Source organism: Sinocyclocheilus rhinocerous, unplaced genomic scaffold, assembly GCF_001515625.1.
Source record: "Sinocyclocheilus rhinocerous isolate Xijiao unplaced genomic scaffold, SAMN03320098_v1.1 scaffold478, whole genome shotgun sequence".
In the NCBI taxonomy this organism is placed as follows: domain Eukaryota; kingdom Metazoa; phylum Chordata; class Actinopteri; order Cypriniformes; family Cyprinidae; genus Sinocyclocheilus; species Sinocyclocheilus rhinocerous.
Window position 1 is genome coordinate 214,092 of NW_015651483.1, and position 14,258 is coordinate 228,349.

Genomic DNA, 14,258 nt, shown 5'->3' on the forward strand with positions numbered 1-14,258 from the left:
TGTGCCTGCCTGCAGATGCGTATAGAACGCCTGACTACACCTTACAGGTGTATTTGGACTGTTAACGTAACTTCCCAAACCTTTGAAAACAAAAGCGAACGGTTTTTTTTTTGGACTTCAGGTTTTGCATAGGCTACTGTAAGTTGTATTCACACCGCCATGGATATTGGAATATGATGGAATACGAAATTGTTATGGAAAAGTCCTGGAAATTGTTTAAATATTACATTATGCATTGAATATATATATATATATATATATATAATGACATGTTATATTAAATATATTATCAACTCTTTATGAGATATATATGCAAGTTGAATAATAGGTTCCCAACGGTAATGGAAATTGGACAATTGTTATTGAAAAGTCCAGGTAATTGTTACAAATTTAGAGGACATTTATAGCCTATATTTATTTATTTATTAATATTATAACTATTATTTATAAATATTAATTTATGCATTTATAATTTAAGTATTATGTATGATACGTATTAAAATGATTACAATAAAAAAGTATTTACATTTAGGCATTTAGCAGATGCTTTTATCCAAAGGGACAATAGAAGCAATCAAAACCAACAAAAGAGCAATAATATGCAAGTGCTGTGACAAGTCTCAGTTATATGTAGCAAATTTATTATTATTTTTTTTTTAAGAAATAAAAGGAAACAAGTAGATCGTATAGAAAAAGAATAGGGAACGCTATTGTTAGAGGGTCATTTTTAAAAATAAATAATTATACATCATGGTAGTAGGCCTATTTGTTATTCCGCCTTTAATTTTGGGAAGTGAAGCAATGTGACAAACATGTTTAAGGGAACAATGGCCAAGGAGAGATCATATCTCTTTTATCACACTAGCCTATATCATATATCAGCATGTCAGTATGATACACATTGCATTGACACAGGTGTGCTGCTTAATCACCTTTCATCCGTTATTTCTTGCACTTGTAGCCTTTTATAAGGACCCATGAAGGGTAGTTTAGTTTACTCAATGAACGTTTGGTCTCTGATCAGATTAGAAACTTTGTATTCAAGATCGTTTCATTTTGATAATGACAAGCCCTCTTATGAGGATGAAAAAAAAAGACTTTCTTCTGAATGTCATGCAGGTTAGTGGTTCTGAGCTAATTTGTACTTCAGGACCCAGATTTTACTTTGGATATTGAGTGGCGACCCAAGTACCAAAAAGTTAAGAATATAGCTGCAAGCAGGGTTTACATTGCAAAGCACACTAAAGAATGGTCAGATTTAGTGTTTTTCTGAGAAATTTCATGGGCAAAATTCAGTAATTTCCAGTAGGATTCCATGTGATTCAAGAGGGAAATTTCAAGAGAGTGAAATATTTCCTCAGGCAGATTTTGCAACAAGTTCAAATTGGTCACATGTTGAGCAACAGAAAGTTTCTTGGTTGGAAAGTAACTTCTTTGTGAGCTGCACACACTATTGATATTAGACATTGGACCTGTTTTGCCTGCAACATTTCGCAGAAATTTCCTTGTGACAGCATACAAATTACAAGTGCATTTTAATGGTTTATTACATCTCATATGAAGAGTTCAGCCATAGTGCAATTACTTATTTAATTTGGCATCATTTACACTGTGATCACATCAGAACAGAAAAGCCACCCATATTTGGGTCACAGCCCACCAGTTGAGAACTGCAACCGTAGCCACTCCTTCAGTTTCTCTGTTTTCTCTTGTCTGGTTAGGTATAGTGGAAGTGCTGATGTGTCGTGAAAGGGCGAGGAACTCTCTGGGACGGGTGTTTGTGGGTCAGGTGAGTGTGCAGAAACCCTCCTGTCCTACAGTATCAAACTTAAGCATGCAGGAAGCAGAAGAGCTAGTTCACGAACTTCCTATCCACCCTTTGTTCATGTTATGCGTAAATATTCCTGTTTGTTTCATGTTTAACCCAATGATGACTGATGATCAAGCCCTCAGTTCTCGGTAATCCTACTGGTGTGTTAAATTTCCACCACGTGTCACAAGGAATCATTCTTTTTGTGATCTTTAGCGATAACAGATTCATATAAATTAGTGCTGTCAAACGATTAATCGCGATTAATTGCATCCAAAATGAAAGTGTTTATAATATGTATATATAAATACACACCTATGCATGTATATTTAAGAAAAATATGTTACTTTTATATATTAAATGTATATATACAGTTGAGGTCAAAATTTTACATCCCCCTTTCAGAATCTGTAAAATGTTAATTATTTTACCAAAATAAGAGGGATCATACAAAATGCATGTTGTTGTTTATTTAGTACTGACCTGAATGAGATATTTCACATAAAAGATGTTTACATATAGTCCACAAGAGAAAATAATAGCTGAATTTATAAAAATGACCCCGTTCAAATTCTTAGTACTGTGTTGTTACCTGAATGATCCACAGCTGTGTTTTTTTGTTTAGTGATAGTTGTTCATGAGTCCCTTGTTTGTCCTGAACAGATAAACCGCCTGCTGTTCTTCAGAAAAACTCCTTCAGGTCCCACAAATTCTTTGGTTTTCCAGCATTTTTGTGTATTTTCAACAATGACTGCATGATTTTGAGATGCATCTTGTCACACTGAGGACAACTGAGGGACTCATATGCAACTATTACAGAAGGTTCAAATGCTCACTGATGCTCCAGAAGGAAAAATCATGCATTAAGAGCCGAGGGTGAAAACTTTTGAACAGAATGGAGATGTGTGCATTTTTTTATTTTGCCTAAATATCTTTTTTTTTTTTTCATTTAGTACTGCCCTTCAGAGGCTACAGAACATAGTTACATGTTTCCCAGAAGACAAAAAAAAAAACATGCATTTTGTATGATCCTTCTTATTTTGGTAAAATAATTAACATTTTACAGATTCTGAAAGGGGGATGTAAACTTTTGACCTCAACTGTATTATGAATTATATGAACTTAAATATATGCAATGTAAATATTTTCAGTATATATACTGTATGTGTGTATATTTATATATACATAATACATATACACAGTACACACACACAATTAATGGTTTGACAGCACTAATATAAATAAATAAACACGTTTTAAAGAATGTATGACTGTATACATATATAGTCTTTAACTGTTCAACTTGCAACCAATCGCTGGAATGGTTTTTAAATATTAACTTAGTTAACTTGAGTAACAGATGTTCCATTTCGGTCTATTTTCTTTTTTCTGTTCCCAGAAAGTAGTATAAGAACTCTAATTTAACGTTTGTATTTGATCAGTTTATCAAAAGAAAGTCTGGCAAAAGTGTGTCAGGCCTTAAATAAATAACAGTGTACAAAGACAAAAATAAATCAGTCATCTCTCTCCCGGAATTCTTCCTCAAATCGATATCTTCTGTTTTTTTAAAATCTTTTTTTGTCTATATGTGCATCAATATCTGTCTCTCTCTGTGTAGATGAGAGAGCTGGTGTCATCGTTGCATCATGACGCAGCAGTTCGTGTGGTGGTCTTTAAGAGTTTGATACCTGGAGTCTTTTGTGCAGGTTTGTAAAGGAATCTGTCACACAAAACCACTTTAAAGATGATGTGATTTTTAAAAACACTTTCTTAAGCTCCTGCTTTACAGGAAATATCAGTATTATAAAGAGGAGTCGAATCAGATATTTGCATATGTCATAATCAGTCTTTTTATGTGTTGACAGGGGCAGATCTTAAGGAGAGAGCTCAGATGAGTAACCCTGAGGCAGAGCTGTTTGTACATGGCCTACGATCACTAATGAATGACATCGGTGAGACATAAGGCTGATGTTTCTCATGAATATTGCAAAATGACTATAATCCTGTTCAGAAAGTGATGATACAGAACTCTGAATTCTGATAGTGTTGCACTGAAAAGGTAATTGTTTCCCAGCTGCAAATACGATTATGGCTGGAGGTGAGAATGATTGGATATGCATACTAATAATAATAATAATAAACACACAGTACGTGCATTTTCTCTGTGCCCTCAGTTTTTGCATAGTTTGCCATTTAGGGAAATGCTACTGTTTTATAAGCAGAAGGTTGAGAAAGAATATTCTCTATGCAATTTTCTAGTAGCATTTTATCAGAAATACAGAAATGAGTGATTATACAATGGAGTGAAATGCTTCTAATCTTAAACATTTAAAATATATGTATACTTTTTTCATTACAAACGATTTTATCAGCATAACAGTTTAAAGCAGTACTATGTAACTTTTTCTGTGTTCAAAATTTGCGAAATGTATATAATGAGCGAGTACATCATGAATTAATCTTCCAAACCGCGTTTTTGTCTTATTCCGAATCACTACGGTACACTTATAATAAGTACTTATATTTGGACTATTGTAGCCTGGTCGGGTCGTCACCGCTGCGGAGTAACACATACCTGCGTGAATCGCCATAGACATAAACTTAGAGAAGTAGCTCCGGTTGGAATGTTCTTCCGCGGGATGTGTGCAGTTCTGTTTATTAACCGCTAGAGCGCCAAAAGTTACATAGTGCTGCTTTAAGTAAAAAAGTTGATTATCGAATTTTTTTTTAGTATAATGTGGTATTTTCTTCATATTCATTTTAATTGGCAACTTATTTTAGTAACCGTAAACATATGTATCTGTGTAACACAATTGCATGCAATCCAGTCACTACAGGATTTTCTCCCATTACAAAAAATGTAACACTCCATAATTGCGTCACCCAGGAAGTGACATCATTTGGACCCTTTCTACAACAGGACAGGAAGACAAGTAAATAATTGCTCAATTTTTACACAGACTGTTTTGTCGACAGCATTTAACAAGCTTAAAAAAGCCTTCAACATTGAGAATAATAAAGAAATGGTTCTTGAGCACCAAAATCAGCATATTTCAGGGATTTCTGAAGGATCATGCGACTAGAGTGATGATGCTGAAAATTCAGCTTTGCATCACAGGAATAAATTACATTTTTCAAATATATTCAAATAGACAAGTTACTTTGAATTGTATGAATACTTGTATTAATAAAGAATTGTATTAATAAGGTTTTCTGAGAAACTGACAACAATTCTTTGAAATAAACTTAAACTGAAATAAAATAAAAATACATTATTTATATATATATATATATATATAGAAACTTTTCAAGTAACTTTTCTATTATTTCCAGGTTTCCAATTATCTTTTGAATCCCAATTTTTCCAATGTGCCCCCTCTTTATATAAGTGTGTCAGCATTGAACACATTCAGTTGAGTGTTGAGAGGTCCAGCTGTTTTGAAGCCTTCTCTCATTAATGTAATCTATGACCTGTCTGATCCGTGTGTATGTCCATTATGTGCCAGCTGCGCTGCCCATGCCAACCATCGCAGCAGTGGACGGCTTTGCTCTCGGGGGCGGTTTGGAATTGGCACTGGCGTGTGACCTTCGCACTGCAGGTGAGTGGCTGCTCTGACCTTCTGGGGCTAGATCACGGCTGCGGGTGTGGGTTTGCGTGATTTGTAGTCATTCTGTTTGGCACGTCATGGAGTGGGGAATACGCGAGGATTACTCCCTGGGGCTGGTGAGAAAAATTAATGAATAGATAGAGCGACTGAAATAATAAGCCAAACAGACAGCTAGATGGCAGTCCCATTACAGAACAGAGACAGATAAATGGGAAGTTAACAGACATAACAGGACAGATAGACTTAAATGGAAGAGTGAACATTTTTTGAAAAGCTTATACAATCTCTGTATTTTTCAAATTTCAACATGACATGCTAAAACATATACTTAAACATGTCATGTTGAAAAATATACACAATAATAAAATGAAAACATTAAATATTTAGTCTATATATGGCAAAACATGTGTTGCAGTCTACATAGATGAAAACAAATGCCTTTGTATGTCTTTCTTCTGTGGAACTTAAAGGAAGATATTTTGAGAAATCTGTCTGTCTATCTATCTATCTATCTATCTATCTGTCCGTCTGTCCGTCTGTCCGTCCGTCATGTATGTATTGTATTTTTTATCTAATGAAATGTCACATATCAAAATGATAAATTTTAAGGTTCAGTAAAACAAAGTACAAAGAACCAGTTTTGTTGTAAAATGGAACACTTAATGAAGTATCTGATTACTTTTTAATGGCACCATAACTAAACCATCATTTTTGTGTATGTATATCAGGAGGCAGTCAAAGGTTGCCCCGGACAGTCGGCTTTGCCATCGCAAAGGAGCTGATTTTTACAGGCCGGCGTGTCGGGGGTGAACGGGCTGCAGAGTTGGGGCTGGTAAACCGCTCCGTGCCACAGAACCAGACAGGAGACGCAGCCCACAAAGAGGCTCTTAGTCTCGCACGAGAGATCCTGCCTCAGGTGAGTCTGCAGGACATTTCCATCCACATTTACTTCTTCTCTCAGTCTTAGACACTTTCTCGCCTCTGCTACTGTCTCACTGAATTACACTCTTCCCCAGATTATACACACATTTTTAACTATTAACTATAATAATCAACACTCAAATAAAAAAATGGTATGCAAACATGGAAATTGTTTTTAAATGAACTTCTACATTCTAAAAAATGCTGGGTTAAATACAACCCAGCGCTGGGTCAAATATGGACAAACTCAGCGAATTCGACAGGCTGCCCATGAATATGTATGACCTGAAGACAGACCTGGCTCAAATGTGCCATCCCAGTCTTCCCTCAGGCCCAAAAGTGTCCAGAGCACACAATTAACAAGATAAACAACATAATGGTACAAAAGACACATGCGTAATCGACTGCATGACCTTGTTATTCATTGCCTTTGGAGCAAACCTGAAAATACGTGTCATATCGTAGTCATTATATGACTTGGCATGTAGATTTGTGGAACTGGAATCTTCTGTACTGTACTAAACTGTCTCGTGACAATGAGAACATCCTGCTTTTCTGGTTTTCCCTGTGATTGGCAAGTCATTATATTGGATTAAAATGAAGATGGCCTATTTAGGCCAGTGTGGGAACATCATTCAGACACGTCATGCCACAATAACTTTTGTCAGCACTTCTGCCCACCTGACTTAACTGTGTCATGATTATGTGACTGTGTGTCTTAGACAGATACAGTGCAGATTTTACAGTTGCAGTGAAAGATAATAAACAAAGGCCTGTTTTATAGGCAGACTTACACTACCGTTTCAGAAATTAATACTTTTATTCAGCAAGGAACGCATTTAATTGATTGACAGTAAAGATATTTACCTTGATACAAATAATTTCTATTTCGAATAAATGCTGTTATTTTGAACTTTCTATTTATCAGAGAATCCTGAAAAAATGTATCACAGTTTCACAAATGTATCACAAATCAGCATATTAGAATGATTCGAAGGATCATGTGACACTGAAGACTGGAGTAATGATGCTGAAAATTCAGCTTTGAATCACAGGAATAAATTACTTTTTTTTTTTTTTTTATCTATAAAAAAGAGTTACTTTAAATGGTAATAACAATACCATACAATTACAATATTACTGTTTTTACTGTATTTTTAATCAAATAAATACAGCCTTGGTGACACTTGTTTGAGAAACATGATAAAAGTATTATTTTTGTACTTCTTGCCATCATTCCTGTTACTATTGTTCATGAATGGTGTTAAAGCTACAAAAAAAAACCTAAAAATAAAACAAAAAAATAAACAGAATATATTATGGTTAATCTTCATTGCTCAAAATCTGAAGGACCGGTATTGACGATAATCATGATACTCAAAAGATAATAAACAATAAATATTAAGCTGTAGGTATACCACTGATCTTCAAACACGTTTGACACAATTTCCAAGGTATTTTAACAAAAACCTTTATTTTGTGGAAAACACAGTGATCAAAATGAGAGAACAATAACCACTGTCGCACGAAAGATTACAACTAAACTTTTGGTAGTAGGAAGTTAGAGGCCCTCGCTTTCAATGACTTTAACACATCTGTGGCTGCAGGACATCACTAGTTTCTCACACTGCTGGGGTGTGATCTTGGTCCAATCTTCTTCCACTCTCTTCCATAGTTTGGTGACTGTAGTGGGCTTCTTTGCCGTAACTTTGTCGCCAAGGATTTTCCAGAGATTTTCAGTCGGGTTTAGATCAAGACTCTGGGCCGGCCATTTCATTATTTCAATGTTCTAAGCTTCAAGGAACTGCTTTACCTGCACTTTCAGTCCAACTTCTCTTAATCGTCCTGAGACAGATCCAGACCCTGTTCAGCACTGAACTGGCAAGCAATTCCAGCTGCAGTGTTGAACCGATTCCCTATTGAGAGTCTCTGCATTATCCTGTCTTCTCGTGCATTTGTCTTACGTGGACGACCAGACTTTTTGGGGACTTGAATGAAATAGTGTCATTGTAAAGCTGCAATATTATAGAAATCACAGATTTGGAACGACCAGCTTCTCTTGCAGTGGCTGAAAGGGTAATCGTTTTGGCCTTCATCTGGACAACCTCCTGTCGCAGGGTTTCAGTCACCTTAGAGCAGCCCGCCATCTTACAATCTCAGGGAAAATTGGAGGAATGCTTCCAGTTAAATAGGGTTTGTCATACAATTAAGGAAATTAGCAACATGTGCCAAATTAACACAAATAACTTGTATGTTCTCTAATTTTGATCAGAGTTCTTTTTCCAATATCTCACTGAAGTTTTTGATACTGTGCTTCAGAGTAAAATTAATTTATGAAATACGCTTAAAAAACTGCCCTTATACTCCGGTTAGGATAACTTCAAATAGGACTAAGCAGTGACCTTGAAATTTAGGAAATTGTAGGTTCTCTCATTTTGATCTCCACTGTACATAACAGAAAATAAAAAATGAAAATGTGTTTTAAACAGGAAATTTGTGTTTGTTTTCCTTCCTCCCCAGGCCCCGATTGCCGTGCGAATGGCTAAAGTAGCCATGAATCGAGGCGCGGAGGTGGACATCTCTTCAGGAATGGCTATTGAGGGAATGTGTTATGCCAGGGTGAGTTATACATACATAAACCATATGAAACAAATCTGCACTATTTGATTTTGTTGCAGTATTTTGTGTACTTGGTTTGACTGAATGTTTTATGGTTTCTCAGCTCATTCCTACATGGGACAGACAAGAGGGCATGGCTGCGTTTATAGAGAAGAGGCCTCCAAGGTACATTGGAGAGTGAATATCTGAAGGTTTTAAACCTGCACAACATGTTTCAAATCCACATGTACTACAGTACAAACATGTTGAACATGCTGTACTTACGTTACTACACTGTAACCAGTGTTGGGTTTCAATTTCCTTTGAAATCGGAGCTTTGTAATGCCTAAAAATAACCACCACAAATAATTTAAAAAGGACTTTGTCATGTTCATTTTTCACGTACATGATGAGAGTCTCCACGCTCGGCCTGTAAAGTTCAGTGAACTCATTTGGTCCATTTACAGTGGCAGATTAAATTTAACATCAATATTTGTTAATGTCGAAACTGAATCCAAAAACGGATATGTTGTGAAGTATTTCAGGTCTGTAAACCTGGCCAAAGTTGCCAGCCGAAATTAGAATTACAGTAGAAATGATAACAAATACTATTTCATGCAATGTGCAAGAACAGCTGCATGACACAATAAGATTTTCTGGAACAAAGCACATTTGCTGGAGCATCTCATCATAATACATGGCCCAGTTATGAACAGAAAACCAAATCCATGCTGCGAAAAGAAGCATACACATCAAGGGAAATTAAACATTTATATACAAAAAAAAAAAGCTTCTGTAGATCACTGGAACAAAATGAAATATCATTTTTTTTAATTGCAATTTCAAACAAGACAAGTTGAACCTGCTGTTTAACAGCTTCATTGGTGTTAAATGAAATCAAACTTCAAGTTCAATGCAAGTATGTTTAGCAAGAAGGCAAATCCAATGACGTTTGGCAAATCACCAGCGCTCCAAAGTTGCCATGATGAGAACAAAGTCCTTCCTCTTGACTTTTTTTACAAGGTGCCGTTTATCTGCGTCCGTTTTTATGTCTACATGCTTGATTTCTCAACGTGGTTTACAAGGCAATCCATTTATTGACGCGTTCCTGCTTTCCAGCAAAGGCAAAAGCTTTATTTTTATTCATCTCCACCTGTTTCGTTTGCTTCTGAAGAGCTCTGGGTTCTTGAGGAATCTTTCATCTGAGTGTCCAGTCCAGTACCATTTTTGAAACCAACTCAAATCTGGATCATAATACTTTGCGTGCAACACAACATCATAGACACTGTCATCTGCCACGGTTGATATACAGTCTATAAAAATATATTTCATCCCTAAAGCTCTCATGCTGTTCAATGCACTTCAATACACACTTTTTTCTCTCTCATAGATGCAATTGAACATATTCCACTCTTAATGTTACCAAACAGTTCATGTACTTCCATGTAACAACAACTCTGTTGTTGTCTTTTTTGTATTATTGCATTTTATGCCCAACAGGACAGAAATCTGTCATATAAATGAAATTTCCTATGGAGTTACATCCAAATCTGAATATGCATACATAGCAATCTGATGCACATGCTCTTAATACACACATATAAACTCTCACATACTTCCCACGTTTTAACATAAACGCGCTCTATGAGCTGCTGCGTGTCTAAATAAACATTTCCTCAGATAACGGAGACTTAATTCTTGCGTCAAATAAATAACGGATTCCGTCGTGTGCAAACATATGCAAAGTAACTCATCCGCACGTTCCTCCTAACAGAAAGAGCAGCAGAGCGTCATTGTCATACGGATGGGCACAAGTGAACACAAACATACAAAAAGCTTCCAGTTTTTTGCGGCATCCTTTCCAGAGACCACTAATTGTGTCATGGAAGGTTTTTCTCTGGAAAACAAAAAGAAATGTGGAATTAAAATCTCACGTTAGACCTAAAATTGAACATTTAAACTTTAGAAGGTGAAGTTTTGAAATGCAATTCGAAGGTTAAATCACTTAAAGGGGTAGTTCACCCAAAAATGAAAATTCTGTCATTAACTACTCACCCTCATGTCGTTCTAAACCTGTAAGACCTTCGTTCATCTTCGGAACACAAATTAAGATATTTTTGATGGAATCCGAGAGCTCTCTGACCCTCCCATAGACAGCAAGGATATTACCACGGTCATTTTTGGGTGAACTATCCCTTTAAAATGTAAAAGGAACTTGACTTTGGTTCTTCTGTGGACACGTACCTCTATGCGTGTGTATTTTGGGTGGCTCTGTGTATCCTGTGCGCGCTCTGTGGTGATGTAAACTGTCTAGGATGCTTTCGGCCAATCGCCGCACGTCGCCGTGGGTTTTGGGATGTGACCTCACTGCCTCTAGCTGCTGCTGTCCTCCCTCCTCCAGTAACATGCTGCAGTACCGCCCCGCTGCATTCATGTAGGCAGTACAGGAAATAAAATTAACAACACAGAAAGTCTCTGGGCTCAGAAGTGTTGGGTTTATAGTGCTGATCTCACCATTTTTGCTGCAGACGTGCTGCATGGCCCATGCGGCCCACAGCTGGACTCCTGGGGTCTGGAAGCACTCCAGTAAAGGGAAGAAAGGGTTGAACGACCTGGAAAAGACAAACAGAGATGTACACTAAACACTTTATTTCTTTATAATACTATAAATCATTTTCTTTCTAGTGCATGAATGGCAAAGTAGAAGAGGGGTCTACACAAGCATTAAACCAAAACCAAGACCCCCTTAATGTGACTGAGCACCAGTGTCATGTCAAGTGTTGTTAACTAAAACTATTTTGTTTTTTTAAATGGAAATAAAGCTGAAATAAAACATACAGTACATATTAGATGAAACACGTAAACTGAAAATTAGAATATGAAAAACAAGTGTAATAACAGAAAAAAATTAAATAATGGAAAAAAAACTAAATGGAAACAATAATTAAAACAAAATAAATTAAAAAAGGGAAAAGGCACATTTTTAGTTTCTTAAAATTAATTTTTAAATTAAGAAATGAAAATGAAAACTGAACATATAATTAATCATATATATTATATGTTAATAATAATTCAAACAGAAATAATTCAAATATTAACAAAAATACTGTAATAGTATATTAATAATACAAAAATAACACTGCTCAACTAGACTTGTGCCGGTACTCGGTAATGCGATATATCACGGTAATGAATATGCACGATATTGTTATCGTGGGCACTTGTAAATACCGTGAATAATTATATATTACAAATTATTCAGAATTTTGAATGCATTTTAAGAATACTTTTCCCATAAACTGGTTCAACACAACCAGTACTGTCAATGTTTTAGTTAACAACTTTAAAGTTAATTGCAAACTTGTTGTTACCTTGTTGTCATTTATTTTTAATAAACATTTTATGCATTTTACATATTTAACTGCATATATTAAATGTTTATTTATTAAAAAAAAAAGAAAAATCTGTACTTTAGACATTTTGTACATTAAAGTAAAAATTGGTTCATGTCATAAAATAAATAGGAAAAAATAGCTCATGCATTATTAACTTTATTCCTGTGGTTCCATTAAAAAAAAATCATAATTCATGTTTATCTTATAATATATTTTTATATTTTTAAAAAAATAGATTTTAAGCCCAAACTCAAAAGTTTTAAAATGAACTCTTTTTTTCCCCCCCCAAATTCTCAGTTTACATTTTTTTTAGAGCACTGTTTTAATGGTTTAAATCAATTCTGATCATTAAAAAGGGTGTCTAATCAATTAAATTCAACGCTTTAATAATTTATCGACATTTTAACAATAATAGTGCTCTATGAAATGTCTTAAAAATGACCAAAACCAGACCCGACAAACTCTGTTGTTGAGTAGCACACCTCTTTAGTACTCGACACTGTTTTTGCTTCACATTCAGTGAAGCATGTTTCTTGTCATTTCTCACCTGTACGCTACCATCTCACATTCTGGCGTTGGCCACTTCAGAATCGCCGAATGCTGGGAGAGATACATAATGATTAAACCATTTACTCAGGCCTCAGGTGCAATAATACCCAAACAATTTATACTTGTGTTTGCGCAAGCACGCACCAGTTTCTCCAGCAGTGTGGTCCTGAGTGACAGGTCGAGGGTCCACACCTTCTCGCCCCGTGAGGTGAGGTGTGCCAAGATGCCTGCAGCAAAATAACTGACCTCCACCTCTGGACTGTGCAGCAGAGAGCGGATGTGATCCAGAAAACTCTGAACCATCAGCTCACCTTGCAACTCCCCCACCTCAGCGATGTTGTTCTGAATACAAAGGAAACAATCACACAACACATTCAGAACTAGACAAGATAGAGAAAGAACAACAACAACAGCACAGGGGACCACAGCTCCAAAAATACAACTGAATGCAAAGCGAAATAGTCTCATTATACTTTCTAACTAAGGGAAACTATTAGCATAATCCCTCAGCAGTGCTTCCTTTGACACGAGAAGGCGTTTTATCAGTGCTGCCCACAGCTTCAGAATCACTCACCTCAATTCAGTTTCACCAGAGCACAACATTGCAATATGTATTTCTCTCTCCAGTGCATAACCAGCACAGAATTATTAGAGGCTTGATACAAAAAATGCTTCTATTTGATGGGTTCCATATGCTTCTAAAAATTTTTATGCATGCACACACACAAGTGTTCGAACGTTTTGGGGTTTAAAAAAAAAAAAAAGTCTCTTATGCACACCAAGGCTACATATAATTGATAAATCCAATATAACAGTAATATTGTGAAATATAATATAAATACATTTTAATATGCAATTTATTTCTGATGCAAAGCTGAATTTTCAGCATCATTACTCCAGTCTTCTGTGTCACTTCAGAAATCATTCTAATATGCTCATTTGATGCTCAAGAAACATTTCTTATTATTATCAATGTTGAAATCAGTTGTGCTGCTTTTTTTGGAAAACGTGATACATTTTTTGTTAAAGGGGTCATATGATGCTGCTAAAAAGAACATTATTTTGTGTATTTGGTGTAATGAAATGTGTTTATGCGGTTTAAGGTTCAAAAAACACATTATTTTCCACATACTGTACATTATTGTTTCTCCTCTATGCCCCGCCTTTCTGAAACGCGTCGATTTTTACAAAACTAATCGGTCTGAAAAGCGAGGTGTGCTCTGATTAACCAACTATCCAGTGCGTTGTGATTGGCCGAACACCTCAAGCGTGTGACGGAAATGTTACACCCCTTACCATACTGTGATGCCCTGTCAGGCTGGAGCGACGAAAAACTAATAAAACCCATTACAAATGAGGCATTTGTTGCATCCAGTG

At 35.9% G+C, this 14,258-nt stretch overlaps 2 protein-coding genes across 2 annotated transcripts in view; one reads left to right on the plus strand and one right to left on the minus strand.

Annotated features, from left to right (window-relative positions):
- The window catches only part of LOC107712856 (enoyl-CoA hydratase domain-containing protein 2, mitochondrial), a 9,749-nt gene extending 600 nt beyond the window's left edge, over positions 1 to 9,149 (plus strand). The window contains exons 2-10 of the mRNA XM_016518221.1: positions 1,722 to 1,789; positions 3,429 to 3,516; positions 3,676 to 3,762; positions 5,317 to 5,416; positions 5,449 to 5,465; positions 5,502 to 5,534; positions 6,147 to 6,334; positions 8,860 to 8,958; positions 9,062 to 9,149. Of these exons, the coding sequence (XP_016373707.1) occupies positions 1,722 to 1,789; positions 3,429 to 3,516; positions 3,676 to 3,762; positions 5,317 to 5,416; positions 5,449 to 5,465; positions 5,502 to 5,534; positions 6,147 to 6,334; positions 8,860 to 8,958; positions 9,062 to 9,139 (758 nt within the window). The 3' untranslated portion in view covers positions 9,140 to 9,149. The remainder of the gene's footprint in view (positions 1 to 1,721; positions 1,790 to 3,428; positions 3,517 to 3,675; positions 3,763 to 5,316; positions 5,417 to 5,448; positions 5,466 to 5,501; positions 5,535 to 6,146; positions 6,335 to 8,859; positions 8,959 to 9,061) is intronic.
- Positions 9,150 to 9,240: 91 nt separating this feature from the next.
- LOC107712854 (protein zyg-11 homolog) overlaps positions 9,241 to 14,258 on the minus strand; it is a 19,535-nt gene continuing 14,517 nt past the window's right edge. Inside the window, exons 12-16 of the mRNA XM_016518217.1 lie at positions 13,026 to 13,223; positions 12,880 to 12,932; positions 11,452 to 11,549; positions 11,182 to 11,361; positions 9,241 to 10,834 (exon numbers count right to left, since the gene is read on the minus strand). Of these exons, the coding sequence (XP_016373703.1) occupies positions 10,818 to 10,834; positions 11,182 to 11,361; positions 11,452 to 11,549; positions 12,880 to 12,932; positions 13,026 to 13,223 (546 nt within the window). The 3' untranslated portion in view covers positions 9,241 to 10,817. The remainder of the gene's footprint in view (positions 10,835 to 11,181; positions 11,362 to 11,451; positions 11,550 to 12,879; positions 12,933 to 13,025; positions 13,224 to 14,258) is intronic.